At 38.8% G+C, this 25,821-nt stretch overlaps 1 protein-coding gene across 6 annotated transcripts in view; it reads right to left on the minus strand.

Annotated features, from left to right (window-relative positions):
* Nucleotides 1–775: 775 nt before the first annotated feature.
* Nucleotides 776–25,821, minus strand: part of HIPK3 (homeodomain interacting protein kinase 3) — a 128,647-nt gene continuing 103,601 nt past the window's right edge. For 3 of the 6 annotated variants that reach the window (XM_066363684.1, XM_066363666.1, XM_066363676.1), the window contains exons 4-17: nt 19,201–19,320; nt 18,400–18,486; nt 17,714–17,898; nt 16,042–16,201; nt 15,507–15,630; nt 12,027–12,148; nt 11,577–11,704; nt 11,324–11,485; nt 11,104–11,166; nt 10,521–10,814; nt 9,701–9,841; nt 9,277–9,512; nt 8,884–9,011; nt 776–4,694 (exon numbers count right to left, since the gene is read on the minus strand). In XM_066363684.1, the coding sequence (XP_066219781.1) occupies nt 4,218–4,694; nt 8,884–9,011; nt 9,277–9,512; nt 9,701–9,841; nt 10,521–10,814; nt 11,104–11,166; nt 11,324–11,485; nt 11,577–11,704; nt 12,027–12,148; nt 15,507–15,630; nt 16,042–16,201; nt 17,714–17,898; nt 18,400–18,486; nt 19,201–19,320 (2,427 nt within the window). In that variant the 3' untranslated portion in view covers nt 776–4,217. The remainder of the gene's footprint in view (nt 4,695–8,883; nt 9,012–9,276; nt 9,513–9,700; nt 9,842–10,520; nt 10,815–11,103; nt 11,167–11,323; nt 11,486–11,576; nt 11,705–12,026; nt 12,149–15,506; nt 15,631–16,041; nt 16,202–17,713; nt 17,899–18,399; nt 18,487–19,200; nt 19,321–25,821) is intronic. The other 3 variants (XM_066363692.1, XM_066363712.1, XM_066363701.1) reach the window with 3 other exon arrangements.

Below are 25,821 nucleotides of genomic sequence, written 5' to 3' on the forward strand. Positions count from 1 at the left end.
AGAAAAAAAACTAAATAAATAAAAAGAAAAAAAAGAAAAACAACTGGTGGAGCCAGGGTAGGAGGCTGGGAGAAAGAGATGAGATGAAGAGGCAGGTACACATTGGTAGTCACAGAATAGTCATGGGGATGTCAAGTACAGCGAATGGAATATAGTCATTAACACTGAGGCAACTATGTACGTGCCCGTTAGTACCAGGAATATCGAGGGGAACACTTTGTAAAGTATACAACTGACTAACCACTAAGCTGTACACCTGAAACCAATCCAAAATTATATTTAAAGTAAACTGTAATTGAAAAATTAAATAATAGGCCCTGGCCAGTTAGCTTAATTCGTTACAATGTCATGCCAAAATGACAAGGTTGCGGATTTGATCCCTGGTCAGAGTACATACAGGAAGCAACCAATGTATTGGAACAACAAATGAATGCTCCTCTCTCTCTTTCTCTCTTTTCCCTTCCTCTCAGTCTAAAATCAATCAATAAAAATTTTTTAAATAAAATAAAAAAAACTGGTGGAAAAATTAGTTACAGGTAAATAATAGCCTGATTCATATCCCAGACGCACCCGTCATTAGCAGTGTGACTTTGGTCAACTTACCTAGAAATTTTGAGCCTATCTCCTCATTTCTATAATGAAGATAATAATATCTATCACACACAAATAGTTCTGAAAATTAAATGAGAGGACATAAGTTAGGTACTAAATGCTAACCTTTTCCTTCCCTCCCTATGAGCAGTACTGGTGGAAAAAAAGTCAACAAGCTGTTTGCTGCAATATATATATTTTAATTCAAAGTGAATCGACAGTAATACACCATAAATTCTTATTTTGACACTCACCAAAATAGTCACCTGGAAAACCCGCTTTTTGTGACAAAGTACAGAAGGCTTGGTCACATTTAAATCACTGAGAACTAGAGAGAAATACTATCGCAAACCGTAATAGACATTACATCCATAAAAATTTTCCCAGTCCTTATTGTAATATTGCACAGTGCAATTGCTACATGGCAAACTAGTGTAGCATAGAAGTAAAAGCAAAAACAAACAAACCAAAGAAAGAAAGCCACAAGTCTAAAATTGTTAAACAGTTAACAGTTCAAACTTAGTAATCAAATCTATCATTGGGTTCATTAAAACAAATCCTCCTACACCTTGCAGTGTATGATTTAACTTTTATTTAATGCAAACCAAGTTTAAAATTAGTAGTAGAGATTTTAAAAATGAAAAGGCTTTGATACTACAGTAACATATTTAGTTAAACACCCTGAAGAAAAAGAAAACTAAATATTAGGATATTTGATTTTTTAAAAGTGTAAATTAAAAATAGTATGCAAATATGCACCTTGAAATTCATGCAGTGTTTTATTTAAGAAAGCATTAAAACCGAAGAAAACTGGTAAAAATGGCTTTAAAGAAGGTATAAATCCAGATTTTTTTTTGTTAATATGCTTTAGGCTTTATCAGGATTTTAACATTTTTTCATTTTTAAACACATAAAAAGCCCATGATTAGAATCAGTTAAGAGTGACGTACTTAACTGGGGTATGCCTTTATCAAACATTACTGTTATGTTATGAAAACACTGAAGTTACTATTTACTGTCCATTCAGTAAGACCATCTCAGGCTTGCAACTGAAATACTGAAAATAGGACATTGCAGGGTAGTGAACACGACCCTGAACCAAAAGTGAACTGCGCGTTTTGTACCTGTTGTGGTACAAACATCAATCAAGCCTTTGCACCGGTTTCTGAAACATCGCTGCCAGCACTGATTCTTTTCCAAGAAGTGAGCAGATACCAGCAACCTGCTGGACCATATAAATAAGGTTAGAAGGCTGTGGAGGGCAACAACGTTTACTTAAATAGTGACTCCATAAATTTGCCATCTGTAAATAATCTTTTAAATTAATCTTAGGCTATTCCTTTTTTATGTGTAATATATATATATATTTCTTTCTATTTATATAAAATGCATAGAATCAATTACTAAAAACACTGAAACTTGTGGGGAAAAATTAAGTCCTTCATTTTCAGTGTGACTAAAAATGTACTGCTGGTTTTTATTTTATGATCTAATACTGTAATTTTTAAAATCAATTCAGGCACATTTATTTCACTGATAATTATTAAATAAAACACTGCTTTTGTTAATGGAGTAAAGAAAAGTCTGTCCATTACTAGCTTATTGTCAACGCTGTACTAGAGCTGTACTAGTGGTATGCAATTCATTTATCAAAGAAATGTTATAAATCCAAAACATTTCGAGAGCTTTATACTCAAATGCTTTGTACTGTTTTCCAGTAAATGCTGTAAGATTATATTCCAGATTTCTAAGGAAAAAAAAGTTAAGTCAAGCCTGCAAGATACAGCTTTCTCAAGTGTCTACAATGCCAGTATGAAAATAAAAAATTAAGTTACATTGATATATCCAAGTTTTTTATATGCAGTGATGAGCACAAACATTAAGAGATAAAATACTGATGCAATTAACACACCCCAAAATAACATATGCAATTATTTTCCATCATTTACAATACAGTAGTTACAATGACACTCCAAACAGAAAGCAAAGTAAAAAATCAAAACCCCAACTTCTATTTCATGTAATTAGACTTATACAGAAATTAGAAGGCTAAATAACAACTAGTTAATCACCTAATTTCACAGCTATCTGAAGTGGCAATCATTATATAGCAGCTTATCTATGATACATTCAAGATAAATGATACAATTTATTACTTGCCCATAAGCTAAAACACGGCCTGTTTAATAACCTTTCCTTAAACTCCACCTCTACAACTACAATATACTTGAGGTCTATGCAAAAAGTAGCTACCTTTTATATAGGAAATGGATGATTAAGTCTTTGGTGCTGTAAAAGCAACTTCATTTAAACATCACCACCATCACCAAAAAAAGAAAGAAATAAGAAAGGAAAAACCCAAGACACACTTCGTAGGAAGAAAAGCATGTAATTTCTGTCCCTGACGGAATGTATTAAATAAGCAAACACCACCAACAAGCAAAACAAGTACTACAATGTAAAAATACTTAAAAAAAACCTCTCACATGCATAAATGAAAAATTGCACACAAAGAACTCACATCTTTTCAAGCTTCAATAGTAAATATTCTGCTACTACTTATTAAATACTGCATGGTTTGCCCAAGCTAAGATGAAACCACATCATGAATCAGTGAGCAATTTGCATTTTCTTCATTATCTACTCAAAGTCATGCCTACTGCACCTCTAAATATTTTATTAAATCCAATTATACAGCAAACACTCCCAAAATAAACTTAGATTGTATTGCAGTTTTACTTAACAGTATATAAAATGCTGTGTTGTGACAGATATCAACTACCCATTAGATACTGAATCAGTTTTTCTTAAGCACTACTAACTGCTTGCTTTTCTTGAAGCTAGATCATTCTGAAAAATCAGACAGCAGAATTCAGCTATAGCAAACATGCTGCCCTCTTAGTAAGGAAAAAACAGCTACAACCTGAAATCATACCACACAAAACCCAAAATGAACATTATTACTCTATCAAAAGAAAACTAAAGAGTAGGTCTGATTTTTAAGTGCTGCAGTCCTCAACATTTATATATAGGTAATAACATTAACAACCTCAAATATTTAAGGCACTATGTGTGGGAACGGTTTACAATGCAGCTGAGATTATTAGAACAACATTTAAGAGCAAAGTCTAGGCAACATTTTGCCCATGCAAAGACACATGCAAATGTAAAGAACAATAGCTCAATTTCTTAGGTAAGTGACCCACATTTATACACTAAGACACAGAGAATACAATTCACTTGTATGCTGTAATTCTGATGTGTGTGCATCTGTTGCTCTATGTCTGTACACAGAATGGCTTCCCAAATGTGGACGTGTCTTGCACTAGTTAGAAGGCAATTTTATAAAAAATAGCAGGAGCAAAACTGGACTTCTGCTCCCATAAGTCACCTGTCTAGAGTTACTACATAAGAAGATAACATGACCAAAGACAAGTTATACCAAATGTGCAAAACACATTAAAAGTGAGTTTTTTAAAGCTCAAAGTTGTTTAAATTGCACCCAAGTCTACATGATTCAAAAATAATTTTCTTGTGCCATGGCTAATATTTATTAAATACCATGTTTTTATTTTTAATCAAATGTTTCTATTATTGAGCTTCCTCAATATGCTCCTTTTAAGTTTTCACATATATGGATACTGGCTGAGTTTTGTTGGACTCAATGGAAATCCAGTATACGCAGGTGATGCTGCAATGTAAGAATGTGGTGGGAAAATCGGTTTGTACTGAGTCTGATGAATGGTTGGGGATGGTAACAGACGGGGATTGATGCCCACTGGGAGCTGGTGAACTATGCCACTAGGATGGGACATATTGTAAGTTGGATGCTGTAACATAGGTCTTGAGGTACATGGAGAGGCTAAGAGGTGGGCCACTGGGGCAGCACTACTGAGCGTGGCTGACGACGGGTATGGAAGAAGAGCAGGCTGTCCTCCGAGGTGTGTACTTCCAGCCAGGTGGGCGTGCACGGCTGTGTGGTTGGGACTTCCATGAGAGAGAGTGAATGGATTACTGGTAACACTAGTAGGGATATAAGCTTGCTGTCTTCGATGTCCGAAGTTTCCATTCCACTCTTGATGCCCAGATCCGAAGTGCTGAACCTATCCAAAGCAAACAAACAACAAAAAAACTCTAAATATATGTTTGTGGGTTCAATCTTGGTCAGAGCACATACAATACTCAACCAAAGAATGAATTAATAAGTGGAAAAACAAATTAATGTTTCTCTCTCTTTTCCTCTCTCTCGAAAAATCAACAAATAAAAAATTAAAATATTAAAATAAAAAGTGAAGAAAGGGAAATGATAATAAATTCTGTGACCAATAATCCAGGATCTCTCATATCTTAGATTGTACTAATTATAAAGAAAAGAAATAGCGATTTTATGTATTAGGATTAACATTTTAATATTTATTACTATGTATGATTGTAATATTAACACTGCTACTGTTGCTGTTAATAGTACTACTACACCCCACCACTACAAATAGCGACCATTTGTGAAGCACTTATATCAAGGGCTAACACTTTACATACAAGACATTTAATTCCAAAACAACCCCATGATACAGCTATTACTCCCATTAACTATGATCCAGATTTGCTGAAGAGACCAGGGCAATGTGATACACATAGCATTTGGCAAAACCAGGATTCGGGCATAGGTCTTACTCCAATAACCATGATCTTTTCTTTCCCGAAGTAGAAACTCAACTGATAAGCACAGTGCTAAGGAGATGGAAAGTACTGAATAAAGCTATCTCTCACTATCACGATGACTAACATATATGAAATGAGCCATCTGGGCTCCATATGTGAGCCTCCATCAACCTGGCTCACACTGTTTGCCCATGCCTGGTGATTCCCTAAGACCCCACCCAAACAAACATGTGGGCCCACCCAAGCTATTTCCTGTGGCTTTTTCCATATGAATGGCCTGTCATGGCTCACCCTTTCCTAAAATATCTCAAGCAAGTAGCATCAGGCCTCAGTGTACCCTGTATCTCTTCCTAAGTGGTCCCAGGTCCAGCACTAGCAGCAGCCAGCCGTGGTTCTCAGCCTGGCCTCTCCTGGGCACCTCCAAACTCAGCACAAGGAGCAGCCATCTGCGGGTCACTGTGCAGCTCAAGGCAGGTGGCCCTGAGCAGAACACAGGCAGTGGCTGAGCTTGGCCTGTACCTCCTAGGAGGCTCTAGAGCCTGAACACCTGGTCGACAGCTTCATACCATGTCAAAGCACAACCCAACCACCTCCACAGTGACACACTCAAGGAGTGAACTCAGCCGGCACCAGAGCCTGACAGAAGTAAGCCTTGCTTTATGGGTGGACAAACACACACAGTTAATCCTCCGTGTCGGGTGGTGGTAGCAGCCAGTCCTTGCAGCAGATTGGCCTGGTTAAATCCCTCCTATTTACATGCCAATAACAATCAAGGCATAACTACAATAGAAGGCTGTACCGTTCTCATGGGGGTGGGGGACTGTACACCTCAAGTCACACCTCAAGTGTCCAGCTTGCGTCGTCAGGGACACTGTGCCCCTGGACCCTACAGGACACCTACTACATTAGGCCACTCTACCATGCCTGGAATACATAGCAGCTCTACCTAATACATAGGAACAAACACAGGGAGGCTGCCAAAATGAGGAGGCAAAGAAACAGGCCCCATATGAAAGAACAGAATAAAACCCCAGAAAAAGAACTAAACAAAATTGAGACAAGCAGTCTACTAGATGCAGAGTTCAAAACACAGGTTAAAAGGATGCTCAATGAACTTAGGACATAAAAACCACAAAAAAGAACCAGTCAGAAACAAAGGATACACTAACAGAAATGAATAATTTATAGGGAATCAACAGTAGAGAAGATGAAGATATGAATCAAATCAGTGACTTGGAATATAAGGAAACAGAAAACATCCAATCAGAACAGGGGGGGAAAAAAAGAATCCAAAGAAATGAAGATAGTGTAAGGAACCTCTGAGACAACTTCAAGCATAACCAAAATTCGAATCATGAAGGTGCTACCAGAAGAGAGAGCAAAAATTGAAAACCTATTTGAAAAAATGACAGAAAACATCCTAACTTGGTGAAGGAAAGAGACATACAAGTCCAGGAAACACAGAGAGTCCCAAACAAGATGAACCCAAAGAGACCCACACCAAATCACATATTGAAATGAAAAAGATTAAAGACAAAGAGAATCATAAAAGCAGCAAGAGAAAAGCAATTAGTTAGTTACAAGGCAGCTCCCATAAGACTGTTAGCTGATTTCTCAACAGCAACTTTACTGGCCAGAGGGGATTGCAAGAAATATTCAAAATGAGCCCTGGCCGGTTGGCTCAGTGGTAGAGCGTCGGCCTGGCGTGCGGAAGTCCCGGGTTCGATTCCCGGCCAGGGCACACAGGAGAAGCGCCCATCTGCTTCTCCACCCCTTCCCCTCTCCTTCCTCTGTCTTTCTCTTTCCTTCCCGCGGCCAAGGCTCCATTGGAGCAAAGATGGCCCGGGTGCTGAGGATGGCTCCATGGCCTCTGCCTCAGGCGCTAAAGTGGCTCTGGTCGCAACAGGGCGACGCCCCGGAGGGGCAGAGCATCGCCTCCTGGTGGGCGTGCCGGGTGGATCCTGGTCGGGCGCATGCGGGAATCTGTCTGACTGCCTCCCCGTTTCCAGCTTCAGAAAAAAAACAAAAAAGAAATATTCAAAATGATAAAAAGCAAGGACCTACAAACAAGATTACTCTACATACAGCAAAGCTATCACTTAGAATCGAAGGACAGATAAAAAGCTTTCCCATATACAAGAAAAAGCTAAGGGAGTTCATCACCACCAAAACAGTAATATAGGAAATGTTAACGGGTCTTCTTTCAGAAGAAGAAAAAAAAAAGATTAAAAATATGAACAATAAAATGGCCATAAACACGTATCTATCAACAAATGGGTCTAAAAAACACAAAATAAATGAACAAGAAGCACAGAAACAGACTCATAGACAGAGGACACTTTGACAGTTGCAAGATGGAAGGGATGTTGGGAGGGTGGAGAAGGTGAAGGGACTGAGACACACAAATTGGTAGTTACAGAAGAGTCACGAGGATGGAAAGTACAACAGTCAATAATATTCTAATACCTATGAATGGTGTCAGATGGGCACTAGATTTATTGGCATGATCACTTAGTAAGTTATATGTTGTCTAATCACTGGGATGTATACCTGAAACTTATATAATGTCAACTATAATTGAAAAATAAAAAATGATTTAAAGAAAAAAAAATGTAACCATCAATTCACTGTGTATTCTGACCTAAGGGTCTAAGAAAACAAACACACTAAAAATATATTTAATGGCCTGACCTGTGGTGGCACAGCAAATAAAGTGTCAACCTGGAACGCTGAGGCTGACGGTTCGAAAAGCCGGGCTTGCCTGGTCAAGGCACATGCGAGAAGCAACTACCTGCAAGTTGATGCTTCCGACTCCACACACCCTGTCCCCGACACACACACACCCTGCCCCCAGACACAGGCACACACGCACCCTGCCCCCGGACACACACTCACACACTCACACACACACACTCTCTCTCTCTCTCTCTCTCTCTCTCTCTCTCCCCCCATTCTCTAAAATCAATAAACACTTAAAAAATATTTTTATTTTTTTAAAACTCTTAAGAGCTTAATTTTTCTGAAGAATTTAAGTTCTATGTATGATCTGCTTAATTATCCTATTATCAGGCTTATTACTCTTTTTTTTTTTTTTTTTTTTTTTTCCATTTTTCTGAAGCTAGAAACAGGGAGAGACAGTCAGACAGACTCTCGCATGCGCCCAACCGGGATCCACCCGGCACGCCCACCAGGGGCGACGCTCTGCCCACCAGGGGGCGATGCTCTGCCCATCCTGGGCGTTGCCATGTTGCGACCAGAGCCACTCTAGCGCCTGGGGCAGAGGCCACAGAGCCATCCCCAGCGCCCGGGCCATCTTTGCTCCAATGGAGCCTTGGCTGCGGGAGGGGAAGAGAGAGACAGAGAGGGAAAGCGCGGCGGAGGGGTGGAGAAGCAAATGGGCGCTTCTCCTGTGTGCCCTGGCCGGGAATCGAACCCGGGTCCTCCGCACGCTAGGCCGACGCTCTACCGCTGAGCCAACTGGCCAGGGCCGGCTTATTACTCTTTAGGCAAGGTAATAAAAAGGGTAAAATTTATTAAGATTGCATACAGTTTTAGAATCTTTTTTCCCCCAAATGAAATACTAATGAATTTGAATCCCAAAGACTCTTTCTTATAAATTCACAAACGTACCTGACTGAAATTCAGGTGCTGCTGCTGGAATGCTGATGTCAACTTTTGCTGACGACTGCCCACTGTGGAAGTGTGGTGCAGTCTTCCGGGAGCGGAGCGTCCTTTTATTAATGGCTGGCATATAGAATCTGGTAATGAACAAAATATTAAAGAATTAACGCTTTTTCCTTCTCATGTAAAAATTAGAAAGATCTTTAGATATTTTACACAATAATATTTGAGAATCTTAGAGTTGAGAAGCGATTTCATGATTTCCAAGCATTTGATGACATAAGAAGAGATTTGCCAGGATCAAGTTGGAAATTTAGAGATGACTTCTGCAATGCTGTTCTCTGTGTTCCTAAGTTAAAACCTTTCAAAGGACTATCAGGAAATCGAGAGGACTCAGTTTACCTGTGTTCGCCATATGCTCGTCGGCATTTAATCCATTTTCTAGTCTGATTGGTGGCACCACAACAGTACAGACAGCTGGTTTGGTTTCCGAGTTGGCAGAGGTGACCAGTTCTGTGTTCTGATGAGTGTCCTCTACAAAACTGCTCTCTACAAATGGGCTGTCGTGTCCCGAAGAGTCTGATGTTGGAGAGCCATCCACAGTATCACAACCACTTTCCTGCTCTTCATCTGACATACTACAGCAAGAAAAGTATCTTTATAAATAATACGCTTTCACACTGAATCTAAAGTTAAATAAGATCTTCAAGAGAAGCCACTGTGGTAAACTGGCAGGTACTTATTAATTTAAAGCAACTACAAAAGAAATCATAGGCTTTTTAGTTGGCTTAATATTTATTATATACTACTACTGGAATTTCTTTACCTGTTAGGTCTTTTGCAAGGAGATGGGCTGGACTGCCCCGAGGAGCTGGTGCTCAGAGTACTATCAGGACTACTTAATGAACACATCCGATCGATATTCAAAGTGCTCTGGCAAGCTTCACAATCTAGACTACCTTTACATCTAGTGAGAGAGGGAAGGGCAAAACAAAAAAATGAGAAGAGACTCCCCAAGTAGCCAAAAATTAATTTATTTAATTAAGAATATAAATAATCAGTTAAGAGCAAAAATCTAACACTTAAAAATACAGGGTAAAGGCCCTGGCCGGTTGGCTCGGTGGTAGAGTGTCGGCCTGGCGTGCAGAAGTCCCGGGTTCGATTCCCGGCCAGGGCACACAGGAGAAGCGCCCATCTGCTTCTCCACCCCTCCCCCTCTCCTTCCTGTCTGTTTCTCTCTTCCCCTCCCGCAGCTGAGGCTCCATTGGAGCAAAGATGGTCCGGGTGCTGGGGTTGGCTCCTTGGCCACTGCCCCAGGCACTAGAGTGGCTCTGGTCGCAACAGAGCGACGCCCCGGAGGGGCAGAGCATCGCCCCCTGGTGGGCATGCCGGGTGGATCCTAGTCGAGCGCATGCGGGAGTCTGTCTGACTGTCTCTCCCCATTTCCAGCTTCAGAAAAATACAAAAAAAAATAAATAAATAAAATAAAGGGTAAAATACTATAACCACATGAAATACCATTTAGGCAGTTTACTTCAAAGGACACCGAAAGGACTAAGTCACAGAAAGTCCTTTTTCGCCCGACCAGGGGCGCCATCATTACTCCTTAAGCAGCATCACCACAGGAAACTGCTTTTGGCACTTACTCTCTGAGAGAATGTCTCTGCGTCGTCTCTTCCTCATCAGTGTCACTGCTGATAGTGATCACACTCACTGCAGGGCTGGGGGAGTCAGCAATGATGATGGTTTGCCGCTGTTTGTCTGAAACTGATGAATCAGAGTCCTGCCTGACAGATGTTTCACAACAATTTCTTGCCTCTCCTGAGTTATGATTGTCCTGTGTTTCTATACCACTTACTTCCTCGACATCTTTCCCACTTACTATCTTTGGAGAAATAAATGCTGAATGTGGGATATTGGTATTCTGCAATGCATTACTCCTGCAATCAAATAAATAGTGTCATTTTTATTACGAAAATATAAACATGCCATTTTTCTAAGAAATCTTGTTAAAATGCACAATGAACTTTCACTTGGTTCGACATCATGTACATACAACACACTAACATACAGATCATAAGTTTTGTGAACTAGAAAGTATTATCTCTAGAAATATCAATGTATATTGCATTCGTTACATTCAAATGATCATATTTTTGGTAAAGGTGATATCTGTGTCTAAAATTATAAGTAGATAATAAATCAAAAGGGCAATAAAGACAGTCTTACCAACTGAAAGCATTTATTTCCTCTCTTCCTGGCTCCCATTCCATTAGTTTTACCAAAATACCTCTGAGAAATTGAGAAGGGAGCTGGCTTAGTGTTTGTGACAAAGCTATCAAAGAGGTCATTTTGAATACAACAGAGTGACCCTTTAGTGTACATGCAAAATTTATCTTAAAAGATTAAGTCTCAAAATGCAGAACAAAGCTAAAATATCAACACCCACCTGTTCTGGCACAGTTTATTTTTCTTGGTAGTGGCAGGCTGAGGCCAGACAACATGTGCAATGCCCACACTAATTGGCTGAGGAGCCGATAAAGTTATCTGATTGGTTAGAAGAGGCTGAGGCATCACTGAGCTATAATGATTGCTGTGTGAAATCATCTTCCTAGGGAGAGAGTTTAGAAAAAGTGAAACCCTTCTTTACCAAGATCTATTTTCCAAACTACTCAAAACAAGGACTTTTGTTTTTAACTTACCCCCAGTCTCCAAGCCTTTGGGAAGCAGCCACGCCCTCAGAAGTTAAGGTAGTAGTAGCGGGAGCCAAGGGCGTCACCTGTTGCCAGGCAGGAACCAGCATCTGCTGTGTTCTACCAGACCATGTCTGCTGCACCAAAACAAAAAAACAAACAAAAAAAGAAAAACTAGTAAGTTACAAGTGACTCATCATTATTTGATCTTAAAAGCAAATATTAAACAAACTGTGTGTGTGTGTGTGTGTGTGTGTGTGTGTGTGTGTGTGTGTATCTACAAAACAATCATCTAATAATTTAAAAGTTAAAAGTTAATAATCTACAAAGGTTCAAATTCTTATCCAGGTCATTTTCATTGTTTCCCAACATCGCAGACTGATGTTTTTTAAATAGATCAGCACCCCTACTTGAGTAAAGAAGATAGCACATGTGCAAAAAGAATGAATTACTCCCCACCTGAGAAAGAACTCCTGGTCGGATCTGCAGTGGCTGCACAGCTGGGGCCTGAGTTACAAGGGGAACTGTGTTATCCACCCTTATTGAATAACTAGCGGGTTTGCCATGTGTTCCAGGGATACCTGTGAAATAGAACAGTTCTCAGACATAAATTAACTCAGAGAAAGAATTTTTCTTTAAAAATTCTAAAATTTAAAATTACTAAAGTTCTGATTAAGAATATAAAACTATCCCTTACATAAAAGTTTCATAACAGTAACAAAGCAATCTATTAGTGAGGTACATTTATCTTAACTTGTGGTACATTATTCCAAAAATTGTTATAAAGCTACTCTTTCTACTATTTTAAAATGCATAGTACAAAGTTGAATCATTTATTTTTCATGAAACTTCCCATTCCTTTCACAGTTTGCTACTGTAACCCCCCCCCCCAAATACTTCTGTCACTAGGATCAAGGATGTGGAACAATGAATCTGACTCGATATCCTAAATCGCTTTGGTCAGTGAGGTATTTCTAGTACAGAGCTGCTAAAACTCAGGTCAGACATGTTTCATTTGCTTCAGCTAGGAAAATTAGAATGCAGGATTATCAGCCACGTTAATCCTATAATGATAATATTTATATGCCATGCATTGCAAAGCGACCTCGTAAATATAAAGTCTTACAATGTTAAACTTTGAGACAGTAAAGTAGTATTACTCCAACTTAGAGCTTTGATTAACAAAATTTTAGGGACATCCCAAAGATCAGAAAGCTCAGCTACTAAAATAAATTCCCTACTTGATAATTTCAGGCTGTTGCAGCAGTTACTTTCAATATAGATTGGCAGATTATTTAATATAATCAATTTTAGATAAAAGTGATCTTACGTATCTCTGATCAGCTATAAGAGAAAAATACAATTGCTTTCCTATCTTACTGAAAAATAACTTTACAATTTTTTTTAAGTTTTTTTTTTGTATTTTTCTGAATTTGGAAACAGGGAGGCAGTCAGACTCCGGCATGCGCCCCACAGGGATCCACCCAGCATGCCCACCAGGGGGCGATGCTCCGCCCATCTGGGCCGTTGCTCTGCTGCATCCAGAGCCATTCTAGTGCCTGAGGTAGAGGCCATAGAACCATCCTCAGCGCCCGGGCCAACTTTGCTCCAATGGAGCCTTGGCTGCCGGAGGGGAAAAGAGAGACAGAGAGGAAGGAGAGGGGGAGGGGTGGAGAAGCCGATGGGCGCTTCTCCTGTGTGCCCTGGCCGGGAATCGAACCCGGGACTCCCGCACGCCAGGCCGACGCTCTACCACTGAACCAACCGGCCAGGGCAACTTTACCATTTTTATTGCACGAATATACTTTAAGTGTTAATCCTAAAAAGGAGGGCACTATGCAAAGTGAAGTAAGTCAGCAGGGAAAGACAAATACCAGATGACTTCATCTCTATGTGGAATCAAATAAACCAACAACCAGAATCACAAATACAGACAACAAACTGATGGCTGCCAGAAAGGACTGGATGGAAAAGGTGAGGGATTGAGAAGTATGACTTGGTAGTTACAAAAGAGTCATGGTCTAGATGTAAAGTATAACACAGGGATATAGTCAGTAATACCACAATAACTATGTATGGTACACCAGGCGGGTACTGGAAATTTCAGGGGGAACACTTTGTAAAGTATGTGATTATTTAACCGCTATGCTGCACACCTGATACTAATATAAAATAATACTGAATGTCAAATGTAATTGAAAAAAATTGTTTTAGCTCCTAAGGGTAATAACAGAGCAAATATGGCAAAGTGTTAGCGCTTGTTGAATCTAGGGTAGAAGGCATTATATTATTTTTTGAACTTTTTTACATGTTCAGAATTTTTATAATAAACAGTTGAGGAAAAAACAAATAAACATAACAGCATCTTTTAAGAGTGCTGACAATATAATGATGTGGCTATTTTTTATTAGGGACCAGCCATTGGGTCACAGTCACAGACACGTATAGACCACCATTGGACCACAATTTCATCTTGAGAATCAATCATCTGAGTTGTCATTTTTTATATTTTTAGTGGCATAAACCGTTCTTTCAATGAAACCTTCACGAAAACCCAATATACAAAAAAGATGAAAGTAGAGCTACCCTAGTGAGACAGCAGTGGCTAAGACGTTTTCATCTCTTGTTACTAGCCAGTCAAGGCAACACACATATTCTTGGAGCCCTGTTAGGCATTGTGGTAGATATTTAAAAGAAAAAAAAATTTTAATTGCTAAAATCCTTAAATCAAATAAAATTTTCAAATACCCTTCAGAATCCACAAATATTAAGAGCTAGAAATAACTAAGATAGTATCTATTCAGTCTGTTTCCTTTGACAAAGACTGAAACAGGTTAACAGATCGCTAGGACAGCGGTTTTCAACCTTTTACATCCCATGGCACATATAAAATAATTACTAAATTTCTGTGGCACACCAAAAATTGTATTTTTTGCCAATCTGGAAAAAAAAGGTATGATTTTGATTCATTCATACTAGATGGCTATTGTTGTGTTGGCTGCTGTCATTTTTTTATTTGACAATCTGAGGGAAAAAGTCAGTGCCCCTGGCTAAATAGTCAGGTATTGCACGTTTTAAAAATTCTTGTGACACACCAGTTGAAATTGCTGGTCTAGGATAACACAGCAAATAGGAGAAATAGAACTACATCTGTCTCAGCACCAGCTTCTTTTACTTACACCGTATATAAAGTATTTACTACCATGTTTCAAAGAGTCAGTTAGTGCCCCATTTGTAATTCACTTCTTGCTTTAAGATATAACTAGAGGATAAATCTTAGCGAGAACAAACTGCTATGCAAAGGCCTAGGAAGTAGGGTTTTATTCTGGATATTTTATTTAGTCTGCTGCCACTACCCTCTAAAAATCACTAAGAAATTTCCATTTGACAATTTATGGCCTCTTCAAAGGTACTCCCCACCAACCATCACACTTGAGGATTTAATTTACTATTTTTATCTAAGTAAGGGACATAATCTGATTAGTCAGAATCAATCCTTTGAAAAAAAGAAAAAGAAAACTAAGGTATGGGTAAAGAACGAGACTATAACATTTGCAACAGCACTCCTTTGACCAGAACTTAAACAAGTGAACTCTTGGTCACTTCAATGCCTAGTGATTATAGAATATGTACTTACCTGAACATCTGGAACAGTGATAATCAGTACAGGACAACCCATAGCTTTTCAAGCTCATTAATTTCTACTGTGGTATTATCGTGCTAGACTCTACAGAACTACAACTGTCAGTTGACCCCTTGTAAATGACAATTACATTGGAGCTCCAGTCAAGAAATGAACATTACTGGTCTACAGGCTACTAACCAGCTAAAATTCAAATGTAGAAAAACTATACAGTATATTTAATAAATAGATACCTAAAACTTTGTTTAAAAATAATGCATGCCTAAATTCAAAGCATAATTTAAATGAAAGAATACCTTGAATAGCTGGGGGACAGATAATCAGTGTCTGCTGAAAAGCATCACCACAACCGAAATGAGCAGTTCCAGCCTGCAGAGGAATTCCATGGTGCACAACTGAATGCGCAGATGTGGTCAATGCCTGGAATGAACAATGCATGTGGCATTATGCAGAGCAGTCTTCTAATTGCTACACACATGCTTTATAAATGGAATTAAAACATATTTCTTAAACTGTACAATAAAAACGAGTCCAGAAACTGATTTTACTGAACTCTACTTTTCAGAGTTGTAGCACAGAAGGGCAGGTAGAGGATACTGAAAGAATGAAAGAGGAAAGGAAAAGAATGAATCTGGGGAGATATGCTTCACCTGTTACCCTGAAATATCAGCGATTTAATAGAATAGCCATAGAAAACCTCACTAACATTGTAACTTCTAACTGCTGACATGAGACTTCTATATACCATTCCGGCGGGGAGGGTGGGAACTTCTGTATACTTCAAAAGCAAAACAAACAATCATAAAAAAATATAAATTGTTAAATTCTTACCTGACTTCTTAATGTGCCAATTTTAGTAAAATTTGCTGCCAGATTAGTAGTACTGTTTGAAGAAATAGGTCTTAAAAGTGAAGTTTTATTGTGATTATTTGTGTCACATGAATTTGGGTGGGACTTACAAATATCCATAATATGAAAACAGGATTTGACACTGCAAAAAACAAACAGGGGAAAAAAGCAGAGGCAGAGGTAACTGTGATATCACTTTAAATGTTTCGAGTGGCTTAAAATTAATGTATATCCATTTAAAAATTATTTCCAAAAGAAAAAGATTCTTGCACTCAGTTGGCTTATTTCCAATACTGTTTTTACCAGGAAATTTTACAAGATTGAATTTTAAAGCAAGCAAAAATGCATCTTATATCTGCAATATTTTTTAAGACATCAAAGCATCTATGAGTATTTTCTGATTGCACATTATAATTTTATGACTCCCCCACCCTAAATTATTTTTCTTAAGCACAACCCTAAATTAATGGTATCAACTATGGATTTATCATGTTATTTTCAAAGTGGTTATATATGGAAACCACTAGACATTTTTAAGTGGTTGTGGTGGGGAGGTAGAGACAGAAGTTCAACTTTATAAAAATACCAATTTTAAGGATTATACACAACAGACATTGGTTTATTCCGATCCGATATCTTTTTCATACCATCTTTTTGAAGTATTAAAAGAAACTGTTTTAAGTAATTTGCTTTTCTCCCTTCAGCCTATAGAAGAGAGGTCTTGGATTCAAAGAATTTGCACAATTGGTCTAAGGTAATTCTGATAAGGCCTTCTCAATTTGAGCATACATTTTTCTACTCCATTAAAAAAGAAACCTCCTTTCTTTCCACAACACAGAGGAGAAAGAGGGAAGAGGAGAAAAGCAAATAGCATAAAGGGAAATTGAAAATAGAGTTTGTGAGACTCAAAAGAGAAAGAACTGTTAACATTTCCATCTAGTATACATATGCCTGGTTGGTAAAGTAAAAATGTCATATAAAAACAAAAGCACGGCCCTGGCCGGTTGGCTCAGCGGTAGAGCGTCGGCCTAGCGTGCGGAGGACCCGGGTTCGATTCCCGGCCAGGGCACATAGGAGAAGCGCCCATTTGCTTCTCCACCCCTCCGCTGCGCCTTCCTCTCTGTCTCTCTCTTCCCCTCCCGCAGCCAAGGCTCCATTGGAGCAAAGATGGCCCGGGCGCTGGGGATGGCTCTGTGGCCTCTGCCCCAGGCGCTAGAGTGGCTCTGGTCGCAATATGGCGACGCCCAGGATGGTCGCAACATGGCGACCCCCAGGATGGGCAGAGCATCGCCCCCTGGTGGGCAGAGCGTCGCCCCATGGTGGGTGTGCCGGGTGGATCCCGGTCGGACGCATGCGGGAGTCTGTCTGACTGTCTCTCCCTGTTTCCAGCTTCAGAAAAGAAAAAAAAAAAGAAAAAAAACCCACAAAAAACAAAAGCACTCAGTCATTTTCAGGAACTTGAATACAATTGAGATTTGTGTTCTAGTTCTACTCTGCCACTTACTAGGCCATGTGACCTTGGCCAAGTTAGCATGACCTTTTTTGACTCACTTATATTTAATGATGAAGAATCATTTTTCAAATACAGTGATTTTTTTATAGGCAGTATTATTATTTCTCCAGAATCGTTTTAAAAGATTTTAAAGTAACATACTGGTTGCTATGAGGAAAATCTAGAAGATGTTTCATGTTAACAAAAGGATGGTTCAAAGTTTCAACTGGATTAATTCTTAAATCTGCATCAATCAGCAACATTTTCTTTAACAGATTAACAAATTCTCTTCTATCAGCTTTCTCAGCCAAGAGATCACTTCCTTCCAAATCCATCACTGTGTTTACCTGCAAAATAAAAATTTCAAGTCATCAAATAAAAATAAGCCATAGTATATAATAATGTTTCAAAGTTAAAAAAAATATATACCATACACCATACACGGGAAACGAATAAAGAACTAGAGTTATTTTGAAACAAGAAAGAACAATTGAATTTAACAAATTCTTAAAATGTTTTCAAGTATCAAATAGCATTCAAATCAGTAAAAAAACAAAAACAAAACCTTTTCACTAAACACATACACGTTTCTTATATAAGGAAATTTATTTGCTAGGGTTTTCCCTTTATAAAGAAAATAAATTTCTTTAAAGAACAGGATAAATTAAATATTTAATAAAGACAAATGCAATTAATTTCATGAAAGGTTAAAACCTTAGAATCAATTTCATCTAAAAAGGTTAAAAACAGCAAGCATTCTATAGCCATTTAGAAAATGATTAACATGTTTTGCACCCTTGGCAATCAAATCCATCACCTTCAGCATTCAGATTCACAAATGTACTCACATGCACTATATCATCCAGACTGTTGAATATGTACTTTCTGGCTTCTTTAGACTTCATTCCTGTCTCTGCCTCATGTTCTTCTAGTGTCTTATTGAATACAGCAAAGAGAGAAAACAACACATTATTACCCATCATTTATAAATTCTTTATTGCTTTAATTCTGACATAATTTAGTCTAATAAATTGAATATTCTAAGGGAAGTAGTAGTTTGAAAATATCATAAATAATTGCCTGGCCTCTGCCCATAGGCTGCAGGCACTGAAGTGAGTTGCACAGTGGGGGGAAAAAAATCATAAATATAGTTTTTAAAAGTACAAAAAAATGAGAAGAGCTTAGTCCATGTAAAAAAATCATAAATATAACAAACCCCTTAAACAAAATAATTATAAAGTTAATCACTGAGGATTTATTGATTCCCCCAAGGTCCGGGAATTAATTAGGTACTTGGGTTATGTACTGAGTGGTTAGATTCAGTCCCTGTCCTATAAAGCTTAATAATGTAGAACTGGGTAGAGAATATGAAACACAATACAAAAGTAATTCTACACATAAAAATTTTAAAGCCATTTATGATGAGCTAATGATTTTGTTATCAGGTTAAAGAATGAGCTAGTCATTCAAAAATGGCTTTCCTTGTTTAAAAAACAAACAAAAAAAGGTGGGGGGTGGGAGGAAATGGTGTCAAAAATAAAACTTCAAAAGAAGAAAGAACTGCAATAAAAATAAGTATGGAGGGCATTATCCATGCACATGAGGTATCTTGAGAAAGCATTTTCTAAATATTTTTTTTAATGAATTACCTTTAATCTCCAACCGGAATGAGAAATTTCTGTTTCTCTGCAAAAAAATCTTGTGGATTTTGTACCCACATTTAACAACTGTTCTCCTGGTAAACCTTGAGTCTGAGAAATGTATCGAATCTGAAAAATAATTTATAAGACAGAAGGGTTTATTCTGTCATGCAACAGATATTAACTGAACACCTATTATATATCAGATGCTATGCTAGGAATCAAGTCAAGAATTAAAAAATATAGTCTGTCCCCTCAAGAAATTCAGTCTTGCGGAAAACACACAGGTCAACAATTATATAGTGTTAGAAGAAGTACCATAATAGATGTATGCCTTATGGAAAGCAGAGATGGGATACCTAAAATAATTACAGTCACATAAAGTTCCAGAAGAGGTGATGCTCGAGTTGGGTCTTAAAAAACAAGTAAGAGTTGATTGGGGTGGTGGACACACCGTGCAATTTACAGATGACATATTATAGAATTGTATACCTGAAACCTATATAATTTAGTAACCAAGTCACTTCATAAATTCAATAAGAAATTAAAAAGTAAATAAATAAAACAAAATGGAAAAAATAAAGACTTTGGTTAGCCATGGAGGAGTGGGGGAAACCTAATCTATTATGATTTATGTTAAGGTTATAAAATGTGTAAATATGAAAAATTAGGAGAAAATGCCTACACATTCAAAGACTAGAAGCACAGAGGTCTACTGAAGGAAAACCAACAAGAGATGAAATTGAACCAGAAGACAAAAAAATTATCAGTACCACAAGAAGTTTAGATTCTACTCCAGGACGTAATAATAACGGGAAACCACATCTAGGCAGGAAATCGACAAGTTACATTTTTAATGTAATGTCTAAGAATGGTGAGAGGATAAGGCCAGAGGAGAGACTGCAGGGATAGAGGAGGGAGTGGATTTGAGAGAGGCTTAGATTAATAAAGACTCGTTGAATTATGACTGTGGAGCACTGGAGGGAACACATCTATGTCACCGGCTTGGCTGAGTCAATAGAGGCAAAGATGCAGGTGTAGATGAGCACTCAGAATGCTGAAAAGTCCCAGTCTCAGGGCCTCTAACTCAACATCTTTCTGTTTGGAACTCTTTGTCCAGGCATCTTTATGGGTCATCCTTCACTTCCTTCAGCTCTCAGCTCAAATGTCACCTTACTCATGAGGCCTTCCATAACCTAATAGTAAATAACAAGCTCTCTCCTCTTTGGTACCCCACATCTTCCTTACTCTGTCGTATTTTTCTCCTCTGTGCCTTTTACCAACTGATATTCTGTATGATTACTTTGTTTTCCTACCCCACTCTCCATTAGAATGTTAAGTTTCATGAAGGGAATGACTTTGTTTTGTTTACTTAAATATACACCCATAATAATGTCTGATACACAGTAGACTCTCAAATATTTGTCTCTCAATTTAATGGCTGGGTAGCAAAGCGAATAAAAATAGGCTTACCTCCTCTAAACTGTGTTTGAAACACAGGGTTCTTATTTTTTTCAAAACTCAGGGACTCTGGGCCTGATCTGTGGTGGTACAGTGGATAAAGCCTCGACCTGGAACACTGAGGTTGCTGGTTCAAAACCCTGGGCTTGCCCAGTCAAGGCACATATGAGAGTTGATGCTTCCTGCTTCTCCCCTTTCTCTCTCTTTCTTTCCCTCTTTCTCCTCTCGTGAATAAATAAAATCTTTAAAAAACAACAACAAGAAACTCAGGGACTCGGCTCTATCAATTAATCTCTCCTCTTCTGCATCTTCTATTTCTTACTCTCTGAGATCTTTATCCCTCAATTTACAAAAAGGCTTAATAACTTCTATCTCCCCTCAAAATACCCTTAACAATTTAAAACTCTTTTCTCATTCACCTAAGAGTCTTAAAATAGTAGCCTATATTTTACTTATCACTTCAACACACTATGATCTGAATTTTACTATTGCTTCCATAATATGCTACTAAGATAACTAATGGCCTGTTAATAACTGACACATTTAAGAGTCACATATTAATCCTTATTCTACTATGATACTATTAGCTATGTTCTTTTTACTTAAATACTCTGTTCCTTCCATTCCGACAACATCATTTCTTTCCTGATTCTCTTCCGCTTTGTGTGTGTGTGTGTGTGTGTGTGTGTGTGTGTGTGTGTGTGTGTGTGTGGTGCAGAGACAAAGAGAGGGACAGACAGACAGAGGGGAGAGAGATGAGAAACATCAATTCTTCATTGCGGTTCCCTAATTGTTCATTGATTGCTTTCTCATATGTGCTTTGACCAGGGGGCTGCAGCAGATTGAGTGACCCCTTGCTCAAGCCAGTGACCTTGGGCTCAAGCTGGTGAGCTTTGCTCAAACCAGATGAGCCTGTGCTCAAGCTGGCGACTTCAGGGTCTCAAACCTGGGTCCTCTATATCCTAGTCCCACACTCTATCCACTGTGCCACCGCCTGGTCAGGCTCTTCCTAATTCTTGACACTTGAATTGCCTTCCTCGGTTTGTTCTTTATATGATTTTGTGTTCCAGAGTTTCGTGTCTCCTTCCCCTTTATAAGCTCCAAGTGCTCATAGTTTTATCTCTCAATCTATATCTAAATATTTGCCTCTTGGTCTGGAGCTGTAGATTCAGCTCCAACTAGCTAGCCTTCAGGTATCTCAAAGTGAACATATTCAAAACTGATTTTCCCTTAAATCTGTTAATATTCTTGTCTTCCCCATTTGATGAATTCAACCACACAAATAAGAAACCTAAAATTTATGCCAGACAAGTATCTCGCTCGCATCATCCTCCTCCAACATCCAAAACCCTAACAATTTTACCTCGTTAGTATTTTTCATAATGCCCCTCCTCTCACTCCTATTTCACCTCTTCTTCAATTCTGAGTTATACCATTTCATAAGCCTGCTACTCAGTATACCTCCCTAATGACCTCATCTAGTACCCCAATTATTATCCATACTGTTAACAGCCATTTTGGTGAAATGCAAATCTGTCACTACGCTGTATAAACTGCTCCCTGCAGAAAGGTTCCAATCTTCTAATCATGGCACACAGGCCCCAGCCTTTCCCTCGTCTCTGCTCTTCACACACTCTGACCCACACTAACTTTGCGTGGGCTTCTTTCTCTTTCCTAGATTGCTCTCACTCCTACCTACCAGTTCCCTGTGCATCCTCCCCCACTTCACCAAACCCATGTCACAAACTTTCACTATTCCTTCTTCAAGACTCAGTTCAATAATGTCTCCTTTAAAAAGCTATGCCTAGCCCTGGCCGGTTGGCTCAGTGGTGGAGCGTTGGCCTGGCGTGCAGAAATCCCGGGTTCGATTCCTGGCCAGGGCACACAAGAGAAGCGCCCACCTGCTTCTCCACCCCTCCCCCTCTCCTTCCTCTCTGTCTCTCTCTTCCCCTCCTGCAGCTGATGCTCCATTGGAGCAAAGATGGCCTGGGCGCTGGGGGTGGCTCCTTGGCCTCTGCCCCAGAGGCTAGAGTGGCTCTGGTTGCAACAGAGCGACGCCCCGGAGGGGCAGAGCATCGCCCCCTGGTGGGAAGAGCGTCACCCACTGGTGGGCGTGCCGGGTGGATCCCGGTCGGGCGCATGCGGGAGTCATTTCTGACTGTCTCTCCACGTTTCCAGCTTCAGAAAAATACAAAAAAAAAAAAAAAGCTATGCCTAACCATTCCAAACAGGTGATCATTTTTCCTCTGGGCTACCATCACACCTGGAACATAACAATTTTAATGCATCCACAACACTATATTCCAATTATTTCGTAACAGGTCTGTTTCTCCTACTAGACTGTGAAGCTCCTGACAACAGATTCTATGTTTATCCATATTTGTATCCCCAATTGTACATGAAATAACAACCTTGCAAATTAGTTTCAAAGTGTGGTACCTTCCCCTCACCCCACATTCACCAAGTGGCTGAACTCCTTGTTTCATGGAAACAGAAAACAGAAAAGCACTGAGAGTTCAGTCCCTGAGTGCTGCATCAGTCTCGTAGATGGTAGGAAAGGCATTCAACAAACATACACAGAGCATATTATGTGTCAGATCCTAAAGATACGAAGATAAATAAAAGATGGTGCCAACCTTCAAAAGCATATATTTCAGTAAGAAAAGATAAATATTTAAGCAATACTCTGCAATTAAGCTAGGAAATGCCATTATGAAAAAGAAAATAAAGTGCTAAAAGAGCAGAAACTAGAGTGCCTAACATATTGGTATGGCACCAAGAAAATACCAAAACAAATAAAAGTATCAAGTGAACTTGTAAGTTTATATTTGGTCATAATGCCTGTCTATTCTTTTGAAGAGAAATTGTTCCATGCACAATGGGTCCTCGGGTTACGACAGTCTCGACATGTGATGCTTCGAGGTTACGACGCTCACTCCATAAAAACTTTAAAAAATTGAGACCTGAGTGTTTCGGCTTAAGTCATTACTATTGTACTTATGGACTACGTGGGCGAACTAGTTTGTCTGCACACAGCGGAAGAATACACAGTAACATCCCCTAGTACGCTTACCTACGTCATTTTGGACTGTTAAAAGCACAAGTGTTCCACTTGTGTTAGGTTAGGGTGTGTTTCAGCTTACACCCAAATTCAGGTTATGTCACTGTTGTAGGAACAGGAACTGTGTCATAACCCGAGGACCCCTGGTATATATAACCTTTAATATAAGAAGGGACCCACCCTTTGACCTCCTTGTCCCTAGTGGGTAAAAGGTGGAAACCTGACTCAGAAGCGATTAATTCATAAATCTGCCTGTGAACTCAAATAGAAATAAGCAAGTCAGATTTATATTATCAGGAACGTGACCTAAGAAATACTAATTACTGTTTGGGGATAAGCTGAAGAGCGATAGAGCTGGAGTTAGATGGCCATGCTAACCAACCAAAGGGAAGAGTGAGCAGGGATTCTGAGTAGCACGTTAGATTCAGAACAGACAAAAGCACTATGAAAAGCAGTGAATTCACACTTCTGATCTAGCACCAGAGCAAAGTTCTACCAATGCCTAGTAATTCATCTAGTGTTGGCTTGAATTCAAAAGCACCTATAACCCCAGATTTCACAAAATCTAGTCATATTACAGCTCCACTCCTGAATTATTTTGACAGTCCACACAAATATAAATTAACGTCAGCCACCCTGAGTAGGTCTCTTTTGCAACTCGAATACCTGACAAAGTAGAATCCTTTAAAGATTCCCACCACTACCCTGGAGTTGAAATAGTGAACTTTATTAAGACATGATTTGAAATTACCAAGTATAATAATTTGAATATAAATACAGGCTTTTTGCTGCTCTAGATAAGAGTCTAAACTCCAACAAATATATTGTAGGATCAACACTTACCAAGAAAATATTGTCTGTCCATCCATAAAAATATTATTGAATTCCCTATCACATTTTTTTATATTTCCCTGGTGAATATAAGTTAAATCTAGTACAAAGAACACTAGTAAGACAGTATCTCTACAATTAAGACAGGAAGGGGTCCAAGCATAGGAACAATTCTCAGTGCAGCCTTTTCTAAAAACACATGCTAAACACATGTATAAATAAATGGAAACAAAACGCATGCATGAGAAAATACAGTGTGTCCATAAAGTCATGGTGCACTTTTAACTGGTCACAGGAAAGCAACAAAAGACGATAGAAATGTGAAATCTGCACCAAATAAAAGAAAAACCCTCCCAGTTTCTGTAGGATGATGTGGCAGCGTGTGCACATGTGCAGATGATGACATAACACCGTGTATACAGTGGAGCAGCCCACGGCCATGCCAGTTGAGATGTGGACGGTACAGAGGAAAGTTCAGTGTGTTCTGTGGCTTGCTAAATTCGAATCCGTGACCAAAATGCAACGTGAATATATTGGCGCGTATATAACGAAGCGCCACTACATAAGAATAACGTTACTCGGTGGGATAAGCAGTTGAAGGAAACCGGCAGTTTGGTGGAAAAACCCCGTTCTGGTAGGCCATCAGTCAGTGATGAGTCTGTAGAGGCTATACATACAGGATAGCTACCTAAGGAGCCCTAAAAAATCTGTGCGTGAGCCCACATCGAACTGCACTGAATAGGTATGAAACTGGGAGAGTTTTCCTTTTATTTGGTGCAGATTTCACATTTCTATCGTCTTTTGTTGCTTTCCTGTGACCAGTCAAAAGTGCACCATGACTTTACGGACACACTGCATAATGTGACAAATTCTCAATATGGTCAGTGTCTCGTTGTAGAATCCGAAATTCAGAGAGGAAATTGTCTTGGAAAGGCTTTAAGCGATGATAAAGATGATTAAAGGGCTAAAACAAAAACCCCATCATGAAGAATTAAAATAATTTGAATGTTTTTTTCCTGGACTTACATTTGGCTTCTAAGCATATAATAATTATAGGTCTACTGTTAACTCTTTTCACCTCTTTTTAAAAATCAGTATTGTATTAGAAGGTTAAAGATTAGATATAAAACATATTAACAATATTGTTTCCTCGTTTGTAAAACAGAGTCCACAGTAGTATATACTTCACAGGGTTATTGTGAGCATTAATGTAAAGTGTCAAGAACAGTTCCTGGTACATAAAAGAGTTCACTAAGTATTACTTAGTAATATTAATA

This window comes from Saccopteryx leptura, chromosome 1 (genome assembly GCF_036850995.1).
Source record: "Saccopteryx leptura isolate mSacLep1 chromosome 1, mSacLep1_pri_phased_curated, whole genome shotgun sequence".
Taxonomy (NCBI): Eukaryota; Metazoa; Chordata; class Mammalia; order Chiroptera; family Emballonuridae; genus Saccopteryx; species Saccopteryx leptura.